This window comes from Heliconius melpomene, chromosome 12 (assembly GCF_056956725.1).
Source record: "Heliconius melpomene rosina isolate 202511_hmr_F chromosome 12, ASM5695672v1, whole genome shotgun sequence".
Taxonomy (NCBI): domain Eukaryota; kingdom Metazoa; phylum Arthropoda; class Insecta; order Lepidoptera; family Nymphalidae; genus Heliconius; species Heliconius melpomene.
Genome location: NC_140400.1, coordinates 4,363,598 through 4,387,098, shown reverse-complemented (window position 1 = coordinate 4,387,098; position 23,501 = coordinate 4,363,598). Strand labels below are relative to the sequence as shown.

The following is a 23,501-nucleotide window of genomic DNA, read 5'->3' as shown; positions in this document are numbered from 1 at the left end:
TCTATTACTACTCGAGGAAATTAAATATTTATTTAAATTTTTATTTCTCCGGAACGGTATGTCTCAACACTAGGATGCCTTTGTCTGCCCTGCTGTGTTCGGGATAGAGCGTGAAGGTGATAGGCCACTTTGCCACGGACCGGTAGATATTTAACAGTTTATTATAATCTCACACTAGCGCCGCGTAGTCCTGTTTAGACAAACACTACGTGATTAATTAGAGGATGGTCACTTCGTCAATTCGCTATTTGAATAGAATTCAGTCATTTATGCCAATTAGTCACGACTGCAGGTGAATGTACAATAACGACGTTATTAAATACTATAATAAAATTAACATATGCTTAATTTATTTTATTCGAGTCGTGAGGCAGACAGACAGACAGAAGACAGAACTAAACGCCGCGCTTTGCCTCGACACCAGAGCGAAGAAATGGAAATATAAATTTAAATAAATATTTCATCTCCTCGAGTGGGGATCGAAACCATAACCAGTCGGTTTTACGGTCACGCTTTGTGCCTTACGCCATGACTGGCCTCAACATTACTTATCTTATATTAGTAATCAATTGATAAACAATGTAAGGCGTTATGCAATAATTTATATATCCCGCATATAATATTGACAGAAACAAGTTAAGACATTTTATCCTAATGTTTCCGCCCGAATTCGGCGCATTGTCTGTCGAGCGGCGGAGCACAACGCCGTAATTTTTCTACTATAAGCGGAGAAATTATGTTGATATTTGATTGCACCTCACGGCGATCATTGTCACAGTGACCATAGCATACAATAGAATAAATTGATAAAAACGTCACACATGGCCTTAAATTTTTATATTATATAATTTTAGCAATTATATTTTAATTATAAATATTTTTTTCACTACGGCTGACAATAAAGAACCTATTAATAAATAATCTTCTGTTTCTTTGTAATTTTTGATTAATTAAAAAGTTAAATAAAAATTAAATCTGAACATGATTTAAAGAAAAATACGATTAAAATAATATGATTGGACATAAAAAACATGTAAATATTTTGTTTATCAAAAAAACATTAAAAATCTTATAAACACTTGTAAAGTATTACTGTATTAACGTAATGATGTAGGAATTATAAAAGCTACCTATAATTTACTTTTTACATGTTTAAGAAGTCACTGGGGTTGGAATTCCTAGCTGGAAAATGAAGATTAAGCCTTAAGTGTTGCTGTGTACATACCTCTTTGTTTCTTCCATTACCACAATTTTCTTCATGCACGTATGTTTTAAAATAAAGCTCAATAAAATATGGCAAAATATTGATAACTTTCAAATATTTTTTTTCTATATATTTATTATTTTCTATTTTCAAGTAACTTGCATAGAAATTATAAATAGAGTTTACTTTATGTCATATTATATTATAATTATAACGTTTATTTAGGTTTGAAAGAATTAAATATTTTTTCTAATGAAAAGAACTATTTTGCTTTAATAATTTACCTATAAATTGATGAAATACTAATATTATAATAATTTCAATACAATGGGTCGCCCGGAACATCTTAACAACTTTACAGTCTACTCATATCCACATGGGTGAAGACATGCTCATTTGAAATAAGAATACGGGCCTAGACGCGCGTTCCCGCGCAATTTCAAAACAGACTATATAAGTCGTAACTTCTTAAAGCATTTTATAAATTGCTTTTAAATAATTAAATAAAATCATATTGTTATTCATAATATAGAATTAGACATAATTAAATATTTAAAAAAATATATAAAATAGGCCGTGTTTAAAAAATCGTAAAAATGTTAAAGTATACAGTGAAAAAGTATTGCTCTGAGGGCAGCAAGGTTAATCAAATATTGGTGGCAATTTTAAGTAAGTACAATTTTCTTATTATAATTTAAAAAAAAAATCAATTCAATACTTATTTTAAAATTCAATTTAGCATTATATTAAAATAAAATTGAGCACAGGATTATATTTATTCTAAATTGAATAGAATTCCATGAAATTTACGTAAGCTGTATGAATATGTAGAATATATAATGGGGAACGGAGTGTCTTAACACTAGGTTCCCTCGGGCTACCTGTGTGCAGGATACAGCGTAAAGCTGATTTTTTTTTAAATTATAAAAATTCAAATGTAATACATTTTATTTATATAAATTTTTCCTCATATTAAAAAATTAAAGATGTTAAAAATAAAAAAAAAACAATCGAAAAAGCAATGCAATTTAGCTAGTCTCAAGTATGATACATGCACAATTGCACATAAGTTACTAGGTTATTACAAGCGGCTATTAAAGCTTCATTACGTGCTTTAAGCCTTACGAATGAAGCGTTGATTCAAATATAAGTGGTTCTGGAAATAAACTTTCTTGGTTTTTGCAATAGTTTAAATTGTTAGTTTTCATTTTATTGCGTACACTGGTTACCTTTTTTACTTTTGTTTTTTTTATTCTTTGTTATCTGTACTATTTTTATACACTTAAATAATAATTATAATATTGCTCGTAAAAATGATCGTATGTAATATGGAAAAATGTTTATTTATTTGAAAGTGCTCATCACATTTATCAATTTTTATAGACACATTTAATTATTATAGTTTAGCTGGACCCCTATAGTACTGTATCAGGTGTGGAAATCCTCAAAATCAAACATAGCTTAGATTCTGCCTTGAACTAATAACTACACAACAAGAAAAGTTTAATTCAAATCGGTCCAATAGTTCAGAAGATGTAAAAAAAAGAAAGACAAAATTTTTAAGTCCCCTTACATTGTTTTTTCGCAAATTTTATCAATGTACAGACATATTTTTTATAGTATAGATTAGTTACAAAAAGTTGTTTTTGAGAGTTTTAATTGAAAGCAACTCATTTACAAAGAACAGTGACAAATAAAACATATCTGTATTTTAAAAATAAATTGTCGCTCAGGGAAAAACTTGAAACGATTGCTTATGATTCATGTTTTAAGCTTGCTACGAAGCTACGCTGAAGTGCACCCTAGCACCCTGCTATATGGATATATAGGTAGATGGAACTTAGTGTTAAGACACTCTGTTGCCCACTTTTTTCGAATTTTTCGAGGCATTGCGTTTTAGTGGCGTAACTCAACGCCGGCCTTTTGCCTTAGTGCCAGTAAATAAACAATAAACATTCCCTCGAGTGGGGATCGAACCCACAATCGTTCCGTTACAGTTATACCTTGTAACCCTGCGACTACGCTAGTGTCGAAGATGAATTAATAAAAAAAATATATAATAAATTATATATTTTCCTTGATTTTATAATTTCATCAATAAAATATACATTTATTATAAAAGTGGTGTAAGTAAATTTAATAGTGTACCTGAAAATAAAATATAGCTTTTTATGCTCGATAATTAAATATTTTTATTTAAACAGTTATTAATATCAATTATTATTATTGTCGATCGTCATCTCGAATTAACAATAATTTTTTAATACACAAACAATCATTTTTTAAAAACTAATTACTGTAAATGTCACCAGAATATTTAATTAAGGTAAAACAAGACAAAGCACTTAACTTGAGCAAACAGTCTTTATAATACGATCCAAAATAAATCAGAAATTGAGATTTACTATTGCTATGTACTTTTTACAATATGTGCAAAAAATAAGAAGTTTTTGGTAGCGTGTCACTGTGCTGACTGCTGTGGGTTCGATTCCAACTCGAAGGAATTAAATATTTTTCATTTCCTCGCTATGGTAAGAAGGCAAAACATGGCGTTGAGGTCCGCCGCAAAGTCAGCAATATCTCGAAAATTGGACAGTCGAAATTGGAGACAGAGTGTCTTCACACTAGGTTCCCTCCGCACTTTTTTTCGCATAAACGTAAAAAAAAATCACTTACTATGTTTATATATGATGTTAAGTATTTTATAAGGAGTTTATAGTCATTTACTATAATGCTATGCAACATGAATTAGCTATATTTATACTTCTTACTAACATACAATTTTACAAAACGGGTTCCGCATACATAACTTCGTTGTGCTTTTCACTTCCTCCGGTACCATAATAATATAAAGCAAAATTAAACACTTATCCGTAGAGAGAATTAAGTGACGAATCACCTTGTAAGCTATTCAGTCTATTTCTTTAGACTATGTGTAACGTTTTTGAATCCACTATTAATTTTTTCTCCGCATATAGCTCGGTAGAGAGTGGGAGTCTAGTGTTAAGACACTTCGCTTCTCATTTTACGCCAAATTATAGAGGCATTGCGTGTTGAGTGGCGGAACTCAACGCCGCACTTTGCCTCGACACCTCGAGAAATGAAAAAAAAAAATAATTTCCTCAAATAGGAATCGAACCCACAACCAGTGGCGTTACACGCTTGTGCCCAGTGCCACGACTGGCTTCTGTTAATTTTCGCAAAATTATTCAATAAAGATATTTTTCAAAGCCTTTTTTCAACGTTGCACGCATTTATTTCACCTGAACAATCAGACGTAAGGTCAGTTAAATAAAGCCTTAACGTAAATCTGTTACCGGAACAGAATTACAGAAAAATTAGACCATTTATAATAATTGAATATTAATTAACATGTATATTATTCATTGAATACGCTAGATATTGTTATTGTTTTAACATTTTCAATGGATAGTTAGACAAAGAAAAACCTTTTAATAATAATTTGTGTGTAGATGTTGTTGTTTTTGAGGTTTCTTTAGAATTATAATTGAATAAGATGTAAATTGTGTTGTGAGGCTAGTAGTAGTACACGGGCATGAATGTGTGACTGTAAATGCGACAGGTTGGAAAATCTGTTACCCACTTGAGGAAATTAAATATTTCTTATTATTACTTTATTTTTTTTTGCTCTGGTATCGAGGCAAAGCGCAGCGTTTAACTCCGCCAATTAACACGCAATGCCTCCAAAATTCGGCGGAAAATGGAGAATGCTACCTTTGCCTATGATACAACGTGATGCATAAAAAAAATATTTATTTTGTTATAAGTAATTTATTAAAATGGTTAAAAAACAATGTGGCAAATGTTATAATGTAAATCATTTCGTAGAACATTTAAATAAAATGTACGCTTTGTCTTTCTATAGCGAAGTAGATAGACAGAATCTAGTGTATAGACTCACCGATTTCCATTTTTCGCGTGATTTTAAGACATTGCAAGTCAAGCTTTGATATTCCATTTATTTTTATTTAAATATATGCAAAGCCACGTTTAATACTACGAAAGGTGTTGTATGCAACACCACTCAAATATTTAAAGAACTGAAATAAAAATTAAATATGGAAATTTCCGCGAACTATTAATAACAATTATTATTTACATAGATTTTTATCTTTTATACAATATTTATTTTAATTGGTAACAAAAGTATTTTTTAACTTAGTTTAATAATACTTTAAATATTATTAATAAATATTATTTATTTTCTTTAATATTTGTCCATTATCCATACTAATATTATAAATTCGAAAGCAACTATGTCTGTCTGTCTGTCACGTGATCACGGTCAAACCAACCAGCTGATTTTGATAAAACTTCATATAGACATATTTGTGGATCTTGAGATGAACATAGGCTACTTTTTCTCCCATTTGTTTCTTTGGTGTTTCCAGTTACATGTTTGTCTCTGAAGATGAAGCGACAGTAAACATTTTAAATTTTAATCTATCTGGTTATTGTAAATGTATTTTCTATAATTTTGTATTAATCCTTATCAAAATAAATTGTAGCATTTTATTTAGATTGATATCGTACGGACTGTACATCATTATAATAAATACTTTACGAGCTATCATAGATTCAAAATGACCTAACCTATGAATAGTTTGGTTCTCTTTGTTTATTCCAATTTTTTTTTAATTTGTTAGTTTTGTTAGATAAGTAGTTTGTTTAATTTTATATAGAGTATGATATTATGTGTTACTTTTAATTTTGATACTTTTAAATATTTATTTTAGGTTTATAATATTGATAATAGGTACAGCTGGTTTCTGTTTAATTTTTTACAGTAATTACTATTTATTTCAATATGAATGAATAATCTCCTTTAGTAACGTTTACTTATTATTATTTATTTTAATTATTAGGTACTTTTTTTAAGAAGTTCCATAGTTTACGTTTACTTATTTTAGGGTTCCTTATCCTTTAAGGAAAAAAGGAACCCTTATAAGATCACTGTTGTCCGCCTGTCTGTCTATCTGACTGTCAACATCCTTTATCTCAGGAACGTTTGGAGACTCTAAAAAAATCATATTTCTACATTTACTAAAAAAAAGACATGGCCGCTTATATAGTAAAAACGCGTATTTCGACACTATAAACTACACTTCCAGTTGACCTAGAATTATTAAATTTAGCACCTAGCATCTAGTATTCTACAAACTATACATTTTTGGTTAAAACCTAAAAAAATAATAGCCTTAAAAAGAGGGCAAAAATATTTAAGCCGCTAGTTCAAGTGAGATGAAAGGGCTCTGGCTAAGCTAACCTTAAATTTCACTAAAAGCTCGAGACCTCCAATTTTTGTACTGATAACGGAATACATTCTGTGAGAAGAAACTTTGTTTTATTATATGTAAAAATTTAATACCAGACCAAAAATATCAATCGCTATCATAATCTTTTCCAAAATCATATTAAATTAAATAATATAAAAATGTAAATATTGCTGATTTATAAAGACTCCATCTAATAAAGTTTTAATATTATTAAAAGTTCATTAACACTTATGAGACATAAAAATCAATCAAATTATTATTGTTCTTTTCATCATTTATTTAAATTATCAACCAAAGGATTTATTAATTAAATGCAAAACCTGTTTCTATACGCGCCTTTCACGTCACGTCACGCGCCGACGTGACTGTGGTGTTATATAAAAAAATCTATAACTTTATGATCTGGGTAAATTTGTTATCCACCATTAGATTAAAATAATATAATTATATAAATAGATATTTGCAAACACGTTTTGGAAGGAGCTTAAAGCTGCCACCCGGCTTAGATGCCAGTTATAGTATTATGAATTATGATACCTAATGTGTGTTGGATTCCAAGCAAAAGAAAGTACTCGGTGCCGGTGGCATCTTCAGAAACAATTCTTTATAATTTTGTGAATGCGGGCGGAAGTTCATAGTATATAGGATTCAGATTGATAGACAAATATTTTTGAGCCATATATATGTAGTTTATCTTTATTAATAACAGTTACATCTTGGTTGTTGAGTAGATTTGTAACTAGATTAAGCCTGCATTTTTTTTAAAGTTTTATATTATATATAAGTAAACATTATATTATGTCAAATATATCCCACCATAGCATTGAAGGCAGAGGGTACCTAAGGACCAAGTGAAGTTAAGACACTTCATGTCCATTAACAGAGTTTCGTCCCAACTTTCCGGTGATTTTTAAAGACATTGTGAGCTGAATGGCGAAACTCAACGCCGCGCTTTGCCTCGTTACCAGAACGAGAAAATGAAAATATTAAATATTTCCTCGAGTGTTGAAGTCGGGCTTGTGCCTCTGCGCCATGGGTTCCATTCCCCCTTTAGGAAATCAAAAAATTCATATTTAATTTTTATTCGCTCTGATAACAAGGCAAAGTGTAATGTTGAGTTTAGTCACTCACGCAATGCCTCCAGAATATGGTGGAAATGTCTTAATAGGGACGAAGTGCCTTAACACCAGGTTCCCAGGTTCCTTCTGTTTGCCCTGCTAAATGAATGAACTGAGTAAACAAGTCAATATACAATACTTAGTATTTATACAACGCACTGTGCGTAAGATAATAAGAATAATTCAAATGTTGCCATTTTATTAGGCCGTATGGGCTGGGCAATTGTTTTGTTTACGACACGCACTTAACTTTTGCTCTGGTGAATGAGCGTGGTGAATTTTTGACCAACTATAATAACTTACTTAAGCTCTGAGGTCAACAATATAATGAAGTTGTTTAATCTATTTTTATTATTGTTTTTTTTATAGAAATGTATAATTGTATATCGCATGAAGTAGGGTAGGCAGAGAGCCCAGTGTTAAAGCACTCCGCTCCTCTCTTTCCGCCGAATTCTGGAGGCGTTGCGTGTTGAGTGGCAGAACTCAACGGTGGGCTTGCACCAAAGCGAAGAAATAAAATATTAATTACTTAATTTCTTAGAGTGAGAATCGAACCAACAACCTGACGCGTTTACAGCTTCAGATACGAGTCACACGCTTGTGCTCCTGCGCCAAGATTAGCCTCAATCATATCATTACATTATCAATTCTCATCAAGTCAAGTGCAAGCAAAATATTTAAAATTCAAACACCATCGAGCTTTTTCAAAGTGGTTGAAACCACTATTTTTGTCTTGTCACGAATTTTTGCCTGTTGCATAACAGAACTCAGCGGCGTGCTTCGTTTAATCGTTTAAATATAATCGTTCCCCTAGTGGATATGGAATCTACAATCATCGCGTATATATTTAGAGGTTGTTTCACTGAGCCATGGCGGCTTCAAAATATATTTGAAATAATTGAGGTCAGTCGTGGCGCCTGTACACAAGCGTGTAACTGTAAAAGCGACAGGTTGTGGGTTTGATTCCCACGCGAGAAAATTATATATTTAATATTTTTATTTCTTCGTTGTGGTGCCGAGGCAAAGTGCGCCATTGGATGGAGAGCGGAGTGACTTCACAATCTGCCTACTCTGCTATATGTGGGATATTGCTTGAAGCGGAAAAGAAACAATATGTGCTATATATTGCATTATTTAATAATTTTATTTCATTTATGGTTTCTCCCAAAAATGGACAACATGGAAAAAAATACAGACAAACTAAATTATCTTCGATATATGTGCCCATTATCAACACTCACGTTATGCTACACAAGTATGGTAAAAAAATGTAAATATCTCAAAGCATTCAGCTTAATTTTCTCATAAAATTGTCATTAATCATTAATTAACGACCCGTTATTGGACCGCGTCTAGACCTGGCGGAGTGACAGAGTAGCTTCATCATTTAACGCATCACTACAGATAAAGCTCCCATTAGTACGGTAATATATAATTAAGTTGCGTCCAGGTAATTAGTGGTACGACGAACTTAATAGGTTCATAATGTCAAAATTTATTGACATGAGGAATTCGATAACGTTAGGTTTTATTGTTTTAAAGAAAAATCGTTGTATTATAGCGGATTTCAGCTTGAGGATGTAACGGTTATAGATATACTTATGTTTTGTTTATTATTTTAATTATTATATCAATTACTTTATTATGGAAATAATGCAAAGAAAATCTAGCGAGAGATTCTAAGAAATCTAGATCTAATCAGAGCGAGAGAATGGAAATAATTAATTCAACCGAAAGGGAATCGAATCCACAACCGTCACGTTTACAGTCAGACATTGTCCTGCTACGCCACTAGGTTGGCCGACCTCAAGATTACGTAAAAATGTTTTATTGAATATTAGCGACCCGCTTGCGGCTTCGCCTGCTTGAACTACACAATTATTTATCTACTAACCTAAATTATTTATCTAAAAACCTAAATGTAATTTTCGTGTACTAATAATATTATCAATTTAAACTTTATTATAATATAACGAGCCACGCTGTGTCTCGCACATAGGTAGAGTAGCAGGATAGGTAGAGAGAACCTAGGAACCTAGTGTTAAGACACTTCCGTACCCCAGATTCCGCCAAATTGATGGCAATTGAGTGGCGGGAGTCATCATCATCATCATCAGATTGAGGAAATGAAAATATTAAATATTTCATTATATTTAAATATTATATAATATTTAACAAATTGTAACACAGTTAACAAGTCGGAGGAATAATGAAGACAATTGATTGAATTGTTTGTCGTCGTTAAACACTTGTTTAATGAACACATCTTGAATAATGAAACTATATATAATTACAGCGTATAAATGAAAAAAATCCATACTTTTCTTTTCATATTAATTAAAGTTTTTTTTTGTCACGGGCGATTTCACAATGTTTTATACTTAATTTTCGATGAGTTCATTAAAATATACTTATCAGGCTTTCAATACAATACAATGCAATTAGTTAATACTTCTAATAAAAAATATAAATTCTATTTAATAGAGATTTATTTAGATTTTTATATTATTTAAATATTTGCTACAATTAAAACATTGATATTTATAATAAATAAATTAGAATATTGGAATATATAAATGGCACATTAAATAAACGATAAATATAAATAATAATTATCTTCAACGTGATAATTCGAAAATTGGACGGAAGATGTGAAAAAAAGTGTTTTAAGACTAGGTTATCCACTCTGCCTACACTGTTATCCAAAGCTGCAAAAAAAAGGAAATTAAATTGGAACACGTATGAAAACCTAAATTTATTGGTTTTAAATTTATTTAAAATTTCACGTCATCGTCACAGATCATAGACTAAATCAGATCACTAAGTTCTCTTTTTCCAATTATTCCAATTATTATATAAGGGCCGTGGCAAAATTTTATGAATAGGCATTAATTATACGCGGGTGGTTTATTCAATATTTTTATTATTTTTTGCTATTCCCTGACTATTATAATTTCTATTACAATTTGGTACGAATTACGATATTGAAAATAAGATACTAATAATTAAAAGAAAATAATAATTGTTTATAAATAGTATAGATACCTAACTACTTAAATTTTATGTAACATAATTTTGACAATTCAGTCTTTATTCATATTATTATGTTAATGCGTCATTAATTTACCATAAACATATTATGATCTCATAAATTACCTGAAGTTATTCTTCTTTTGATTTATTAAAATATAATTTAGGCAACCGTGTAAGGTGAATATGTAAATTTTAAATATTTAAAACAAATATAATATAATAAAGTCATCTAGATTTTAATGAACACAGGAGGTATTTTTAGACACACGATGCAAAATGATGATAGGTTGCTAAGCGGCTCATCCTCTTTTTTTTTGATTAAGTGCATGTAAAGGTCTTGGCATTATTTGACATTGACATTTATGTTTGGTTAAGTTATTTCAAGAAAATTGTCTAAATATTTTACGATAAATCTAATATATATATACTTTATTATAATAATTAAATATTAATTAATATCCACTAAGAAAATATTTTCTAAGAAAAAATTATACACGATAAATAGTATCGACATTGGTTGGGATGAATTTCAGGAGAAAAAACGAAGTTATTATTTGCTATTCTTTATAATCTGTACAAAATCGATTAAATTCCTATCGTGTTTTTTTTATTTTGAGATGAAAAATGTGCCTAAAAATAGAAAGTGCTTAATTATAACTGAAATTTAATCTCGCATCTATTTGACGCGGCAGTGATAATTCTAGAAGCAATATGATATTACGGGCAACAAGTTACTAGAGTAAACAAAGTGCACCGTTGCCGACGACCCTTGAGACCAATTGATCTGGCAATCATACAATTCTCTGAACTTTCTTAACAAAGTAATATCTGTATCTGTATTTTTATGATTCTTTGTATTTTCTCTTTTAAGACATAGCGCATGGACGAAGCCATGCTAGGGGGTGTGCGGAAAGTCTAGAACAGACAGGAGGAACCTCAGCACAAGGTTCCCCCTGCCTACCTTGATGCACATTGAAACTGACAGCAACAATTAAGCTCACCAAGAGTCCATTTATAAATTAACATTAAACGATGACTTAATAGCAATATTTATTTAAACACGTGGAACATATTTAAGATGCTGATTCATTGTAGGTAATGCATACATATCAAATGTACTGAATGATTGTTACTGATCAAATTAATTATTGTACTGCAAATAGACCGAACAAACAAGCACATTACGCAACAACTTTTATTGTTAATTAAAAATCTATAATAATTAATAAAGACTGTACTTTCATATTGAAAACAAATACTCGTACATCTACATTAATTTATACGTTCATTAATAGATTTTTCTTCAGGTTCACGCTGTTATCCGCACATAGCTGGCTAGGCAGAGGGAACTTAAGATATTTCCGTTCCCCATTTTCGACGGAATTCTGGAGGCATTGCTTGTTAAGTGACGGAACTCAACGACGCGCTTTGCCTCGACTCCAGAGCGACGAAAGGAAAATATTAAATACTTCATTCCCTCATGGTTGTGGGGATCGAACCCACAACCTGCTGCGTTTACAGTCACACGCTTGTGCCCAAAGCAGCCGGCCTTTACCATAATATTGAATCCCTTATACATACAAAAGAATTTGTACAAAAAAAATGGTAGCTAAGTAAATATTTCTTTTGTCAGCCATTGCTGCTCGTTTACACATCATTATTATTATTGAATTACATCACATGTGAAAATATGTAATAATGATTTATGTTTATGGATTATTTTAGAGTACTATAGTCTATAAGCATTATTAAACAAAAATGATGTTGTTAAATATTTTTCCCTTTCTACGATAAAACGTTCTCGTTATTAAATTATGCTTAACTTTCAATTTAGCCAACACTTACTTTCTCTATTATAGGTGATCAATGCATAAATATCCGGTAAAATATATTTTTTTATTATAATATGTATGGTAAAAATAAAAAATCCTTCCTTTATTTTAGCCGTGCTTTTTTAACGTGTTGTATTAAAACACTAATTGTTCCTTAGATTAGCGCGTTCAATCAAACAAATAGTTCTTCTGTTTTATAATATTAGTACCTACAGATTTATTTACAATAGCTATTTATTTGCAGTGGTGTTGCCAGTTTTCTCATATGGCATGGGCATAGGATGGCTATCACCAATGGGTCCTCGTCTTATGTCCGAAGACACGCCAGCGGCAGAACCAGTACATCCTGAAGTCATATCTTGGATGGCATCAGTAGCTTACCTCGTCGGTACTCCCGCAGTGTTCCTCTTTGGTTATATTGTAGATAATTATGGGAGGAAGAAAGCTTTGATGCTCACGTCGTTTTCTATGGCGGTAAATATCGATATTGGAATATCTTGATACTATGTAGATCAATATCCCGTGTATTCTACAAGAAAATGCATGTTACTGAAAGAAAAATCTTTAGTAAAACAATATTATCTACAAATTTTGATATTTCTAAATATTTACTACTATGATGACGATGACTTCATCTAAAACAAGAATTATTTACAGATTTGCTGGGGCTTGAAATTATACTCCACCGAAACTTGGGCATTAATAACAGCAAGAGCTATAATAGGGCTGGGAGTGAGTGGATCGTACGTTGTGACGCCGTTATATATAAAGGAAATAAGCGAAGACTGTATACGAGGCACTCTGGGAAGTCTTGTGGTCCTGTCCCAGAACTTGGGCAACCTCCTAGTATATATTTTGGGGGAATATTTATGTTATCATGCGACTCTATGGATTTGCTTGGCGGTGCCTTTGATACATTTGCTGGTGTTCCCCGCTATGCCTGAAACGCCTTCGTATTTGCTGAAGAGTGGCAAAGTGGAGGTAAGTTTTTTTTTTGAGAATTTTATTAGATATTATTTAATATGGAAATATTAATTATATTTTTGTAAAGAAAATGAACAGTTCTTGGATAATTCTTAACTGTTCTACCATAATGTGTAACAGAATTTTAAATACAGCTTACTACATTTAGAATTTATATAGGCTTTGTTTCTGAAGCTTCGAAAATTTTGTTTTATTTTCAATTAACATATTATTAAATGAAAATAAAATTATATTTTCTGCAATAATTGAAAATAATGACTCGTCGTTTCGAAGAATTGACAAATTACACCTAAAAGTTAGATAATAAGTTGTGAATGAATCCAACCTTGAACACCACAAACGCCTTCCTGGCCAATCGATAACGAAGATATAATTAGTTTTGACAATATATTGATCTTTTTTTATTTGCACAATAACTCTAAAAGATTAAAAAGAAGCGTAGCGACAGAGTTAAACATAGCACTTAAAAATATTATTCCATTGTCACAAATATACGAAATTGCAATTAATTAATTATTAAAAAAATGTATCCAATTTATTATTATGTAATGAATTTGTTTAGGCATTTTATTTTATTTTATTTTATTGAAATTAAACAGGAGGCTAGAACGGCTTTGGCATGGCTCCGGTGTCGACAAACCGGCGACATGGCTGTGGACGCTGAACTGCAATCACTGCTTGTAGAACTAGAACAAAATAACACAGAGAACTTCTTCAGCACTTTGAAAACTCTCGGTAAGCCTTAAAATTTTATAACAAATCATATTTTTCTTTATACGACGAAAGTAAGGAGTAATTATTAATATATGACAACCGTTATATGGCTGGATCACTGGATCTTCCTACTAACATTATAAAATGTGAAAGCTTGTGAGAATGTTGGTTCCATTTTCACACAAAAACTATTAAACGGATTTAAAAGAAATTTACGTAAAGATTTTGTGTAATATAACAAAAAAATTAAGCGGAATAAGCCACGTTTGGGTCGTTAGTAACTAATAAATAATGTAAGTTTCGTCAAATAAGCTCGTTTTTAGACAAATGTTATTTTCTCGTACTTATACAGTAAACGCAAATAAACATAATCTAAAAGTCACGGACAAATATCATCAATAATTTTAAAATTTATTTCGATCTCATCTTAAAACAACTGTCTCTTACAACCAACTTGATGAGAAAAAAAAACAGAAAATCCGTTAAAAAATATATGTTATTATACAGTTAACGAGATTATTTGTGGGCAACAAAATATTTGTGCTTGTTAAGCAACTCGTAAGTTTTCCATTATAGCCCTTTGTTTCCAATCGCAACGGGCGGCGGTAACTAAGTAAACACCACTAGTACCACCGCAACGGGACTTGAAGTGGTCAAACAATACTCGCCGGGATAACGAGGCGATGCTTAGTGTTTAGCGAAGTGACGTTACACTGTTACACACTAACTTTTACATGTTATTATTATTATGTGTATTTTATGGTCTTATTTTCTCTTCTCAAGAAAGGGAGGTAGTTTCTCAAAGAATATTTTGTTTAATATATTGTTTTTTTTAATATAATGCTTAGTTCAAAGATTTTATCTGCGGCTTCGCTTGTGCGCAAATGAAAATTCGTAATAGAATATGTACCTAGTGTTCGTTTTGTTTAACGAACGAAGGTATAGTCTATATCTAGGAATAAGGCGTTTTTGGACATTTTAATATACAGTTTACATTATATCTATCTTTTGTATATAATCTACGAGGGCACTCAGAACGTTTCATACCCAACTCTTAAGTTAACTCTCCTTTTAACAACGAATAACGAGTACTAAATTGTTAGAAAATATCCAGAATATATATAAAATTTGAATATACCGTACAATCGTGTGTGCGCACTGCCTCTACGCGTTCGGAAGTAAGCTTTACCAATTTGTACTTAAACATAACTGTTGGACTGGTCAAGCCGGTCGCCGGTCGTCCTATTTTGGTAACGGTCTGTTAATTTGAACTATTTGATAATACTCATCTTAATATATTTACAAATTATTTATTTGGAAATAAATATCAAATTATTAACTATAATAATGGTTATTTTAATGCAGTTATTGTACTTAGAAGGTACTAGTTACATATGGTATAGGACTTTTTTTAACTTAATATATTTACTTAAAACAAAGTCACTTTCCATTGATAATTGCTTTCAAATCATTACGCTACGAATTTTAATGCAGTTTTCACTAATAAATAGAGTGGTTATAGGTATAATATATGTATTATATATTATATTACATTTAAGTCGAGAATATTTTTAAGGTAGAATATTGTACGCTTACCCGATAAAAATAGATATAGCGATAAAGCCACACAGTCTACGCGGGTGAAGCTGCGGGCAACACTAGTATTTTAAAAAGAATGCAGTTTTTTATCTTCAATTCTTGTAATCCAAGTCGTACATAATCAATCGGTTACTTATGTTATGTTCTTTTTAATAAATCAAGTTGCATCAGCAAGTAGATACAAGTTCGTTTCATATTTCATAGGAAACGAGTTTTGAAACCACAATGACTTCGGCTATTGGAAACGCTATTTATATGTGGAAAGTAAAGAATGGATTGTGCTGTCTATAAAAATAGTTTTAAATAGACCTCCTTTGCGCAGTACGACAGTGTGGCTGTACCTACACGGGTGGTAGTGGGTTCGATCTCTTCTGGTGAATTATTTTTTCATTTACACTCTCTGCCCAAACAAATCGTGGCGTTAAGTTCCACCACTCATCACGCAATGTCTTAAATTTGGAAATTCGATAGGTTCTCTCGCGGTTTATCCTATAAGCCAAAAAACATGTAGCTATAAATAAGTTAGCTATATATTAGGAAAAATATTGTGGCGATGAAAATAGCAGTGTTCTTGCGTTCAATTTACGAAATATCATAATTTACTTTATACTTTAGAACTTACATACAAGTTACTGAACGTCGATATTGTGTTTCTGAGCACGTTGGTTGTTGGTTCGATTCCCACTCAGGGGATTTGCTTGAGCTTACCATTTTGTTACTCTAGCTAGTACCATTTATTGATTAGATTAATATCTAAAAGAATTTCTGTGATTAAAGTGCTTAAGTGCACCTAACAATTAAAAATTATGGTGCGTCTCTTGTTATTTTATCTAAACTTCGAATTATTCCTAAGTTTCTCAAAATTCTTCTCGTATATAGTATGAGGCAAATATTTTTGCAAATTATGCCAATTATATGTAACACTAGATTTACCAGTAATTTAGATATACCTATTTCTACCTTAACCAGTCAATATGACTGGTTATAAGAAAAAATGCTCATCGTAATTCCAGTCTTTATTTACTTTCAAAAATTAGTAAAATGAATTCAAAAATAAAATATTTTTTTACACAAATTAATTAAGAATGTTGTCAAATAATAAAACATTTAATTTTTTTCGGTTTGTCGCTCACAATTTCTACATATGTAGATTTTGCTACGTGTACACTTTCCGCATAGACTTTTTTTGCATTTATTGCAAATATTTGTAGTCTTATTGTTATTGCAGTATCCTATTTGACACCATTTACGTACAGAAACCGTGTCATCTGTAGTTGGTATACATGCTTCATGTGTTTTTTGCCTTGAAGTCTGATATTCTGAAGCAAGTTCTTCTGCTAATCGAAACAAAAAATCCTGTTGTGTTTTTGTATAATATCCAGCTATTTATGCCGGCTATATCCAAAATATTGAAAAACACTTGAAGTGGCCACCTTCTGGAACCAGACTTCACCGTATATTTTCGTGCCATTTGATCAGTGACATCGACGCCAAATTTAGTTTTATTATAAAAAACGATACAGTTTCAGGTAATTTTTTAGCAGCTTTATCAATTTTGATGTGTTTATGTTTTGTACTTAGTATAAGTACTTTTTTTTTTGGTTTGCTCTTATAAACAGTAAGTGTGCATCCATTAGATTGGTACAACAACGTTGAGAAACGTGCCATGTTGTCTTTTTTCAATTTGCAATTTTTCGGCAGTTCCCTCTTGTTTGCACGTATTGTTCCAAGTAACGAAGTGTTTTTAGATCGTAATTTCAACGCCAAAGGAATACTTGTAAAAAAATTATCAGTTGTTACAGTTCTACCCTTCATTGTATACGGTTCAAGAAGTTTCATGACGACAAATTCGCTTAGGGGAGTTGACGCATTTCGAGTCTCGTCTTTTCCTAAATATGGAAAGCCATTTACCACGTATTTTGTTTCTACATCAGAGGCCAGCCAAAATTTGATGCCAAATTTTTGGGGTTTGTTTGGCATATACTGCGTAAATCTGCACCTAGCCTTCGTTGGAAAAAGTTGCTCATCTACGGTAATATAAGCTCCCGGTTTGAAGCAATTTTGACTATTTTCAATAAATTTATCCCAAATTGCCGAGACTAAAGCGAACTTGTCTGTTTGCAAACGTTGACTCCTCTGATTTCTTTTGTCAAACCGAATGTATCGTAAAATATCAGTAAAATCTCGTCTACTCATAGTGCTAGAAAAAAATGATGGTCCCCACTTGTTGTTCCACAAATATTGAAGTCTCAAATTATTTCCTTCGTATGCCCCACGTGCATATAATATTGCAAGAAATGCCTTCAATTTTTCTTGCGTAATTGTCCAGGATTTCCCCGAAACTCGAGAGCCTTCTAACTCTGTACAAATTCGTATATTTTCCAAGATATGATCGTCAATCAATAATAGGAACGCACTACTTACATTTCCCTTCATAATGTTTCTTTTAGCATGTGCTGTTGGCCCGTGTACGTCTTTGAAAGTACTATGAATTGGTAATCTACCAACAATACCTCCTTCTTCAATTCTCGTCCAAATAGTTCCGTCTGCAGCAATTTCAGTTTGCTGATTTGGTACGTTACTTTCACCTTCATCTTCAGAACTGGAAGAAATTCGCATGCATCGTCTCGTACGTTTGTTTGGAATATTTTCCCAATCACTATCACTTGAATGATCTATTTTGTGTTCATCAGAAACTTCCTCATCACTACTCAAGATAATAGCACTGTTTTCATCATTGCCTTGTGTATCTAATAATTCACCGTCACTATCATATAATTCACTTTCCACATCTGAACAATCCTGAGGTAAGCTGGTTGCATTTTCTAAATATGTAGAAACTTTATTTCGTTTTGACATTATTAGGAGCTCACAATATGCAGGCTACTTGCTGAAGAATATATTTTTGAATATTTTCAAATACACGTAGATGTTTCTTACTGTCACTGTATGAGTAAGATGAATGATTACGTTTGGAGATCGCTTGAAATAAGTACTCATAAAAAAATCGCAAAGACACCGTAATCACATAAATCGTCTCAATTACGATAAAGTAATGAACAAAAGACGCATAGGCACACTATTTCTATTTCCACGGTCTCATGATTCTCCCGAAATCATACATTTCTTCATAGAAACATGCACCAGTCATTTTGACTGGTACTGGTATAAATAGAATTGAATATACAGGGTGGAAGAAGCAGCGCTTCTTTTACTGAAACTGCATATAGGGTAAAATATTTCAAACCCAGAATTAAAAAAAATAATCAAGGTACCTCAACGGTTTGGACGTAGGATTTTTTTTTCATTTCACGATTTTTATCCATACCTGTATTTCGTGTGACGCACACATACATATGCGACGTTGCCGCTTTGACATGTAAGTGTGTGCGTGCCTATGTTATACTTTACAAATGGCGTTTTATTTTAAAACGATAATTTTATTATTTATTTTGTTTGAAAAAAAAAACTTTTTCATTTTTGAGAATTATTTTTTTTCCGAATTATATTAGGCTTTTATAGAGTAGTTAAAACTGTGGTTTCATTTAAAGTGGCGCTGACAATTCCACCCTGTATATATATTTGTTAATTACATATATAAAGTAAAATTAAGTTCATAAAATATATTCTCTACTTATAGCTACAAAAGTCATAACATCAATTTGGAAAGAAATTTTTAATGTCTCTAGTAATTTTGAATTGAAGTTGCACGACCAGTCAAAATGACTGGTCTGGTAAATCTAGTGGTAAGTATGTTTTGGCAAAGTTAAAGTAAACTTAGAGAATCCTAAACGTGGATACGACCGGTCGAGAACAAATATTTTAATAGCAAACGAATATTAAATAAGTAAATTAAAATTATAATAATAGAATGACTTATGCCAATATATTTATGTTTTAATGTGTATTTATACCACCTAAGTACTATATTGTAATATTGGGCTTTCGTTGTTTAAATTAAATTATATAATAGATTTTTATAGGGGATTTGTATTGAAACATCTAAGTATATAAATATAAGTGTAATTAATAGATAATATTTTTTTATTATTATCAGTAAAAAAAGCTCTTAATGAAATTAATAAAGCTCTTTCTTTTACAGTATCAGAACGCAGTACATTCCGAGCGTTCAGAATAACTCTAACGATTACTCTAGCCCGCGAGCTATGTGGGTGTCTCGCTGTGTTGCACTTCGCCTCGTTGATTTTCGAGCAGGCGAGTGGTGGGTGGGTGCTGACTCCCAACCAGCAAGCAGCTGTGCTGGGCTTCGTACAGTTGATAGGATCATGTACTGCTTCGAGTCTGGTTGAGAGGACTGGGAGGAAGGTGAGATTTGAAATAACAGCTTTTATAAATTAATAATTTGATTAAAATTAGATAAAATTGACAAATTTAGCGAAGCTAAAATCGTTGTGAAGCTAAGTTGGCTAAATACATTACTGTAATCTTAAATGCTATTTTAAGTAGCTAATACTACGCCGCAGGTGATACTGTAAAAAAATAAATATTATTTTTCTAGTTTTATGCTGTATCCCCTAGATAGCAAGGTAGGCAGATATGGAAACCTAGTGTTAAGACACTCCGCTAGCATATATACGCTTCCGTTCCTACTTTCTATAGAATTCTGAACAAATCGAGTGGCGAAACTCAACACCGCGCTTTGCCTCGTTATCAGAAGGAAATGAAAATATTAAATATTTCATTTCCCCTAGCGGGAATCGAACCCACAACATGTCGCGTTTACAATCGCACGCTTGTGACACCACTGGCCTCTACTCTAAATATTAAAGCTTTGAATTTATTTCAGCCGTTGCTGGGTACTACTTGTTTCCTGTCAGGCATCGCGCTGTCGGCGCTGGGCGCGTGGTTCGCCATCAGCTCGGGGGAACACGCGTGGTTGCCGGTGCTGGCGCTGTGTCTCTGCATCTACTGCGACGCGGCTGGGTTACAACCTGTGCCGTTCGTTATAATGACCGAAATGTTTTCTTTTAAGGTAACTTATTTTTTTGTTGATGGAAATAATTAAATACTTACTTATTACAATTATTTCTATTCTTTGTTGGTCTTGTAGTTAAAATATTTATAAAAAATTATTATAAAAATATTGTAATTCCAATTTACATTTAAAGGCTTTTTATTTAGGTACTTAAGTATATGTCCCGATTGTAAAAGTGCTTTTTTCAACATAACATTTCGAATGGTGGAATTTAACGTGAATACGAATTGAACCCAAAAACATTGTGTGCACACTCAGACGCTGGGACCGTTATGGGAATAACGGCCTCCGCAATTTTTAGTTTCCAATATTGATCCAAATATTAATTAAATATATATTTTCAACAGTACCGCGGCACGGTGACGTCAATAGTCATAGCGTTTGCGTGCGCCCTGGTCTCCGTCGAGCTTAGAGTGTTCCACCCCCTGGCCACCAACGTTGGACTATACTCAGTCTTCTGGATATTCGCATCAGTTTGCTTAGTCAGTACGGCATACATTGTACTATGCGTTCCCGAAACTAAACGACGGTCTATAGAAGAAATTTACTCAGAATTGGAAGGCAAGAAGGAGAAAGACCCAGAAGCTGTTGTGACGCGTCTCTAAATGTTATAGTAGTGTGGTTTGGAATACTCATGTAGTATATATAGTAAGAAATTTTTGAATTTGTTTGATGATTCTTGATGAAAATATGTATGTATAAGTTATATAGAAAAAGGTATTTTCCTATTATATAACCCGTTGGACGTGTACGTCTGAGCCCGTATTCTTATACCTGATACTTATGACACAAACGAAATATATTATTGAGATATTTTAAATATATCAATTTTTAAGCGACTAGAAAAGAAAATATATAATAGAGAGCTATCGTAATTAAGAATAGCTTAAAATAAGATTTTAGATCTACATATAGCCATATAAATAACTATGTATATATTCTGTATAGGTATAAAATACCAGTGACACAAAATTAAAGACTATTCAAAGAGCCAAATATTAAATCTTTCGATATACTTAGGTACCACTGTAGAAATAAACTGTTAAAATAAATTTATATTTCATAATTTTATGTAGGGTACCTATTTATTGTCAACCTATAGAAAAGCCATTTTAAGCCATAAATGCGTAATATTAGAAAAAAATAAGTAAAATTTAATTGTAGTCAAAATTGTAACAAAAAATAGTAGGTAAATACGTATAATTATTATAAGTATATACGGTATTTTATAGATTAATATTCATGAGATGTCATATTTAATCTATTTACAGTTAGTTGTAGATATTAAGTTTTAAGAAGTTATTTAAATACTAATATAGGTATAGAGAAGGCCGCCGTGGTACAGGGGCCCATGGATGCGACTATAAGCACGATGCTTGTGGTTCGATTCCGCTCGAGCTTTATGCGGTATACAGCGTGATGCTTAAAAACACCACTTAGCATTCCATGGATTCGCCGTGCGTATGCCCATCACTCTTCACCTCTACTATCAGAAATTCTCTATTTACCGCCATATATGCAATATACTACAGTCGACGAGTCATGAACGCCCTTTAGTTAGACTTTCATAACATTTGCGCATTTCTCACTGGGGAAGAAAATAATCAAAAATAATTAAATTTGAGCAGGCTACTTCGTGGTCAGGACTCGACGAATGCACGTTCTGGAGATAAACCGATGATAGTGCTAGATAGTTGTTATAGTATATAAAAAAATATAACAATTGTATTTTAACGTATGTTTATGATAACGAGATGGATGTGTCAGTATCCGATACTGTGAAGACTGTTTCATTAAAAAAGTATTTAATTATATCTATTTTATTTATTATTTTGCCTTTAAGTTGAAAATAACAAAAATGATTTATTTTTATTTAATTTATAATTACAAAAATAATGGTTGGCGCATGTGAGTATATTATTATCTACAAATTGTTTCGTATTCCCGCTCTGATGAGATGAGATACATCTCTATACTCTCTATAGAGAACGAAATTTTATTCCGTCATCTTATTCAATGTCCTTTAAATTTAAATGTAAGTTGTTTAAAACATTTAACCAAACACTAGTTTGGGGATAATTCTCAGAATGGGGCCTTTAACTTTGGGTTATTTTATTACTTTATGTTAATAGTAGAGTGGCAGTGGCGATACGAGTGTTTATAAAAAGAGCTAAATTTATGGATTTTATAAATAGCATTTTTTTAAGGTCAATTTTGATTTAAACTTATAATAAAGGATAGTTATTATTTATGACAATGAATTATTCTAATATTACTAACTTTTGGATCACAAAAGTTAATAATACAATAATGATTTTATCTAGTTTATAAGTATTATGTGGGCCGATCCCGGCGGCACTGCAATGCCGGGCCGACCCGTGACAGGAGTGGAGCGAGCCCCGAGCATCCCGTCAGCTTACAAAAATCAGTTTAATATACTGGTCCCGCGGTGCGGGAACTTTCAGATATTAAGCTGAAAAGAACAGATACTACACTTTGATCTTAGCCAAAAGGCCGAGAAGCGATAACTGACGCCCGGAAAATGAGGGTCGTCACTAAAATGTGGAACATTTTGCCAGCGCGATTCAAAAATCGACCGAATATGTACAGCGTCATCTAACAACAGCATAGGAGAACTGGCCACCTGGCCAGTATTATTACTGTTATTACTCATGGTAACTGTAGATGGCGGATATTAAAATTGAGGGCGATATTATTAATAGT

General features: G+C 32.0%; 1 protein-coding gene and 1 non-coding gene across 2 annotated transcripts; one reads left to right on the top strand and one right to left on the bottom strand.

Moving 5' to 3' along the window:
* The first annotated feature begins 1,599 nt into the window (after positions 1-1,599).
* LOC146533501 (facilitated trehalose transporter Tret1-like) lies at positions 1,600-22,591 on the top strand. The gene is made up of 7 exons (XM_085195173.1): positions 1,600-1,873; positions 12,729-12,958; positions 13,142-13,465; positions 14,068-14,203; positions 19,884-20,107; positions 20,589-20,774; positions 21,125-22,591. Exons 1-7 carry the CDS (start codon positions 1,801-1,803, stop codon positions 21,380-21,382), a joined length of 1,431 nt encoding a protein of 476 aa, XP_085051299.1. The 5' UTR covers positions 1,600-1,800; the 3' UTR covers positions 21,383-22,591.
* A 519-nt stretch (positions 22,592-23,110) lies between these two features.
* Positions 23,111-23,303, bottom strand: LOC146533500 (U2 spliceosomal RNA). Its single transcript, XR_014878610.1, has one exon. It is a non-coding gene; the product is annotated as a U2 spliceosomal RNA (small nuclear RNA).
* Positions 23,304-23,501: the final 198 nt, after the last annotated feature.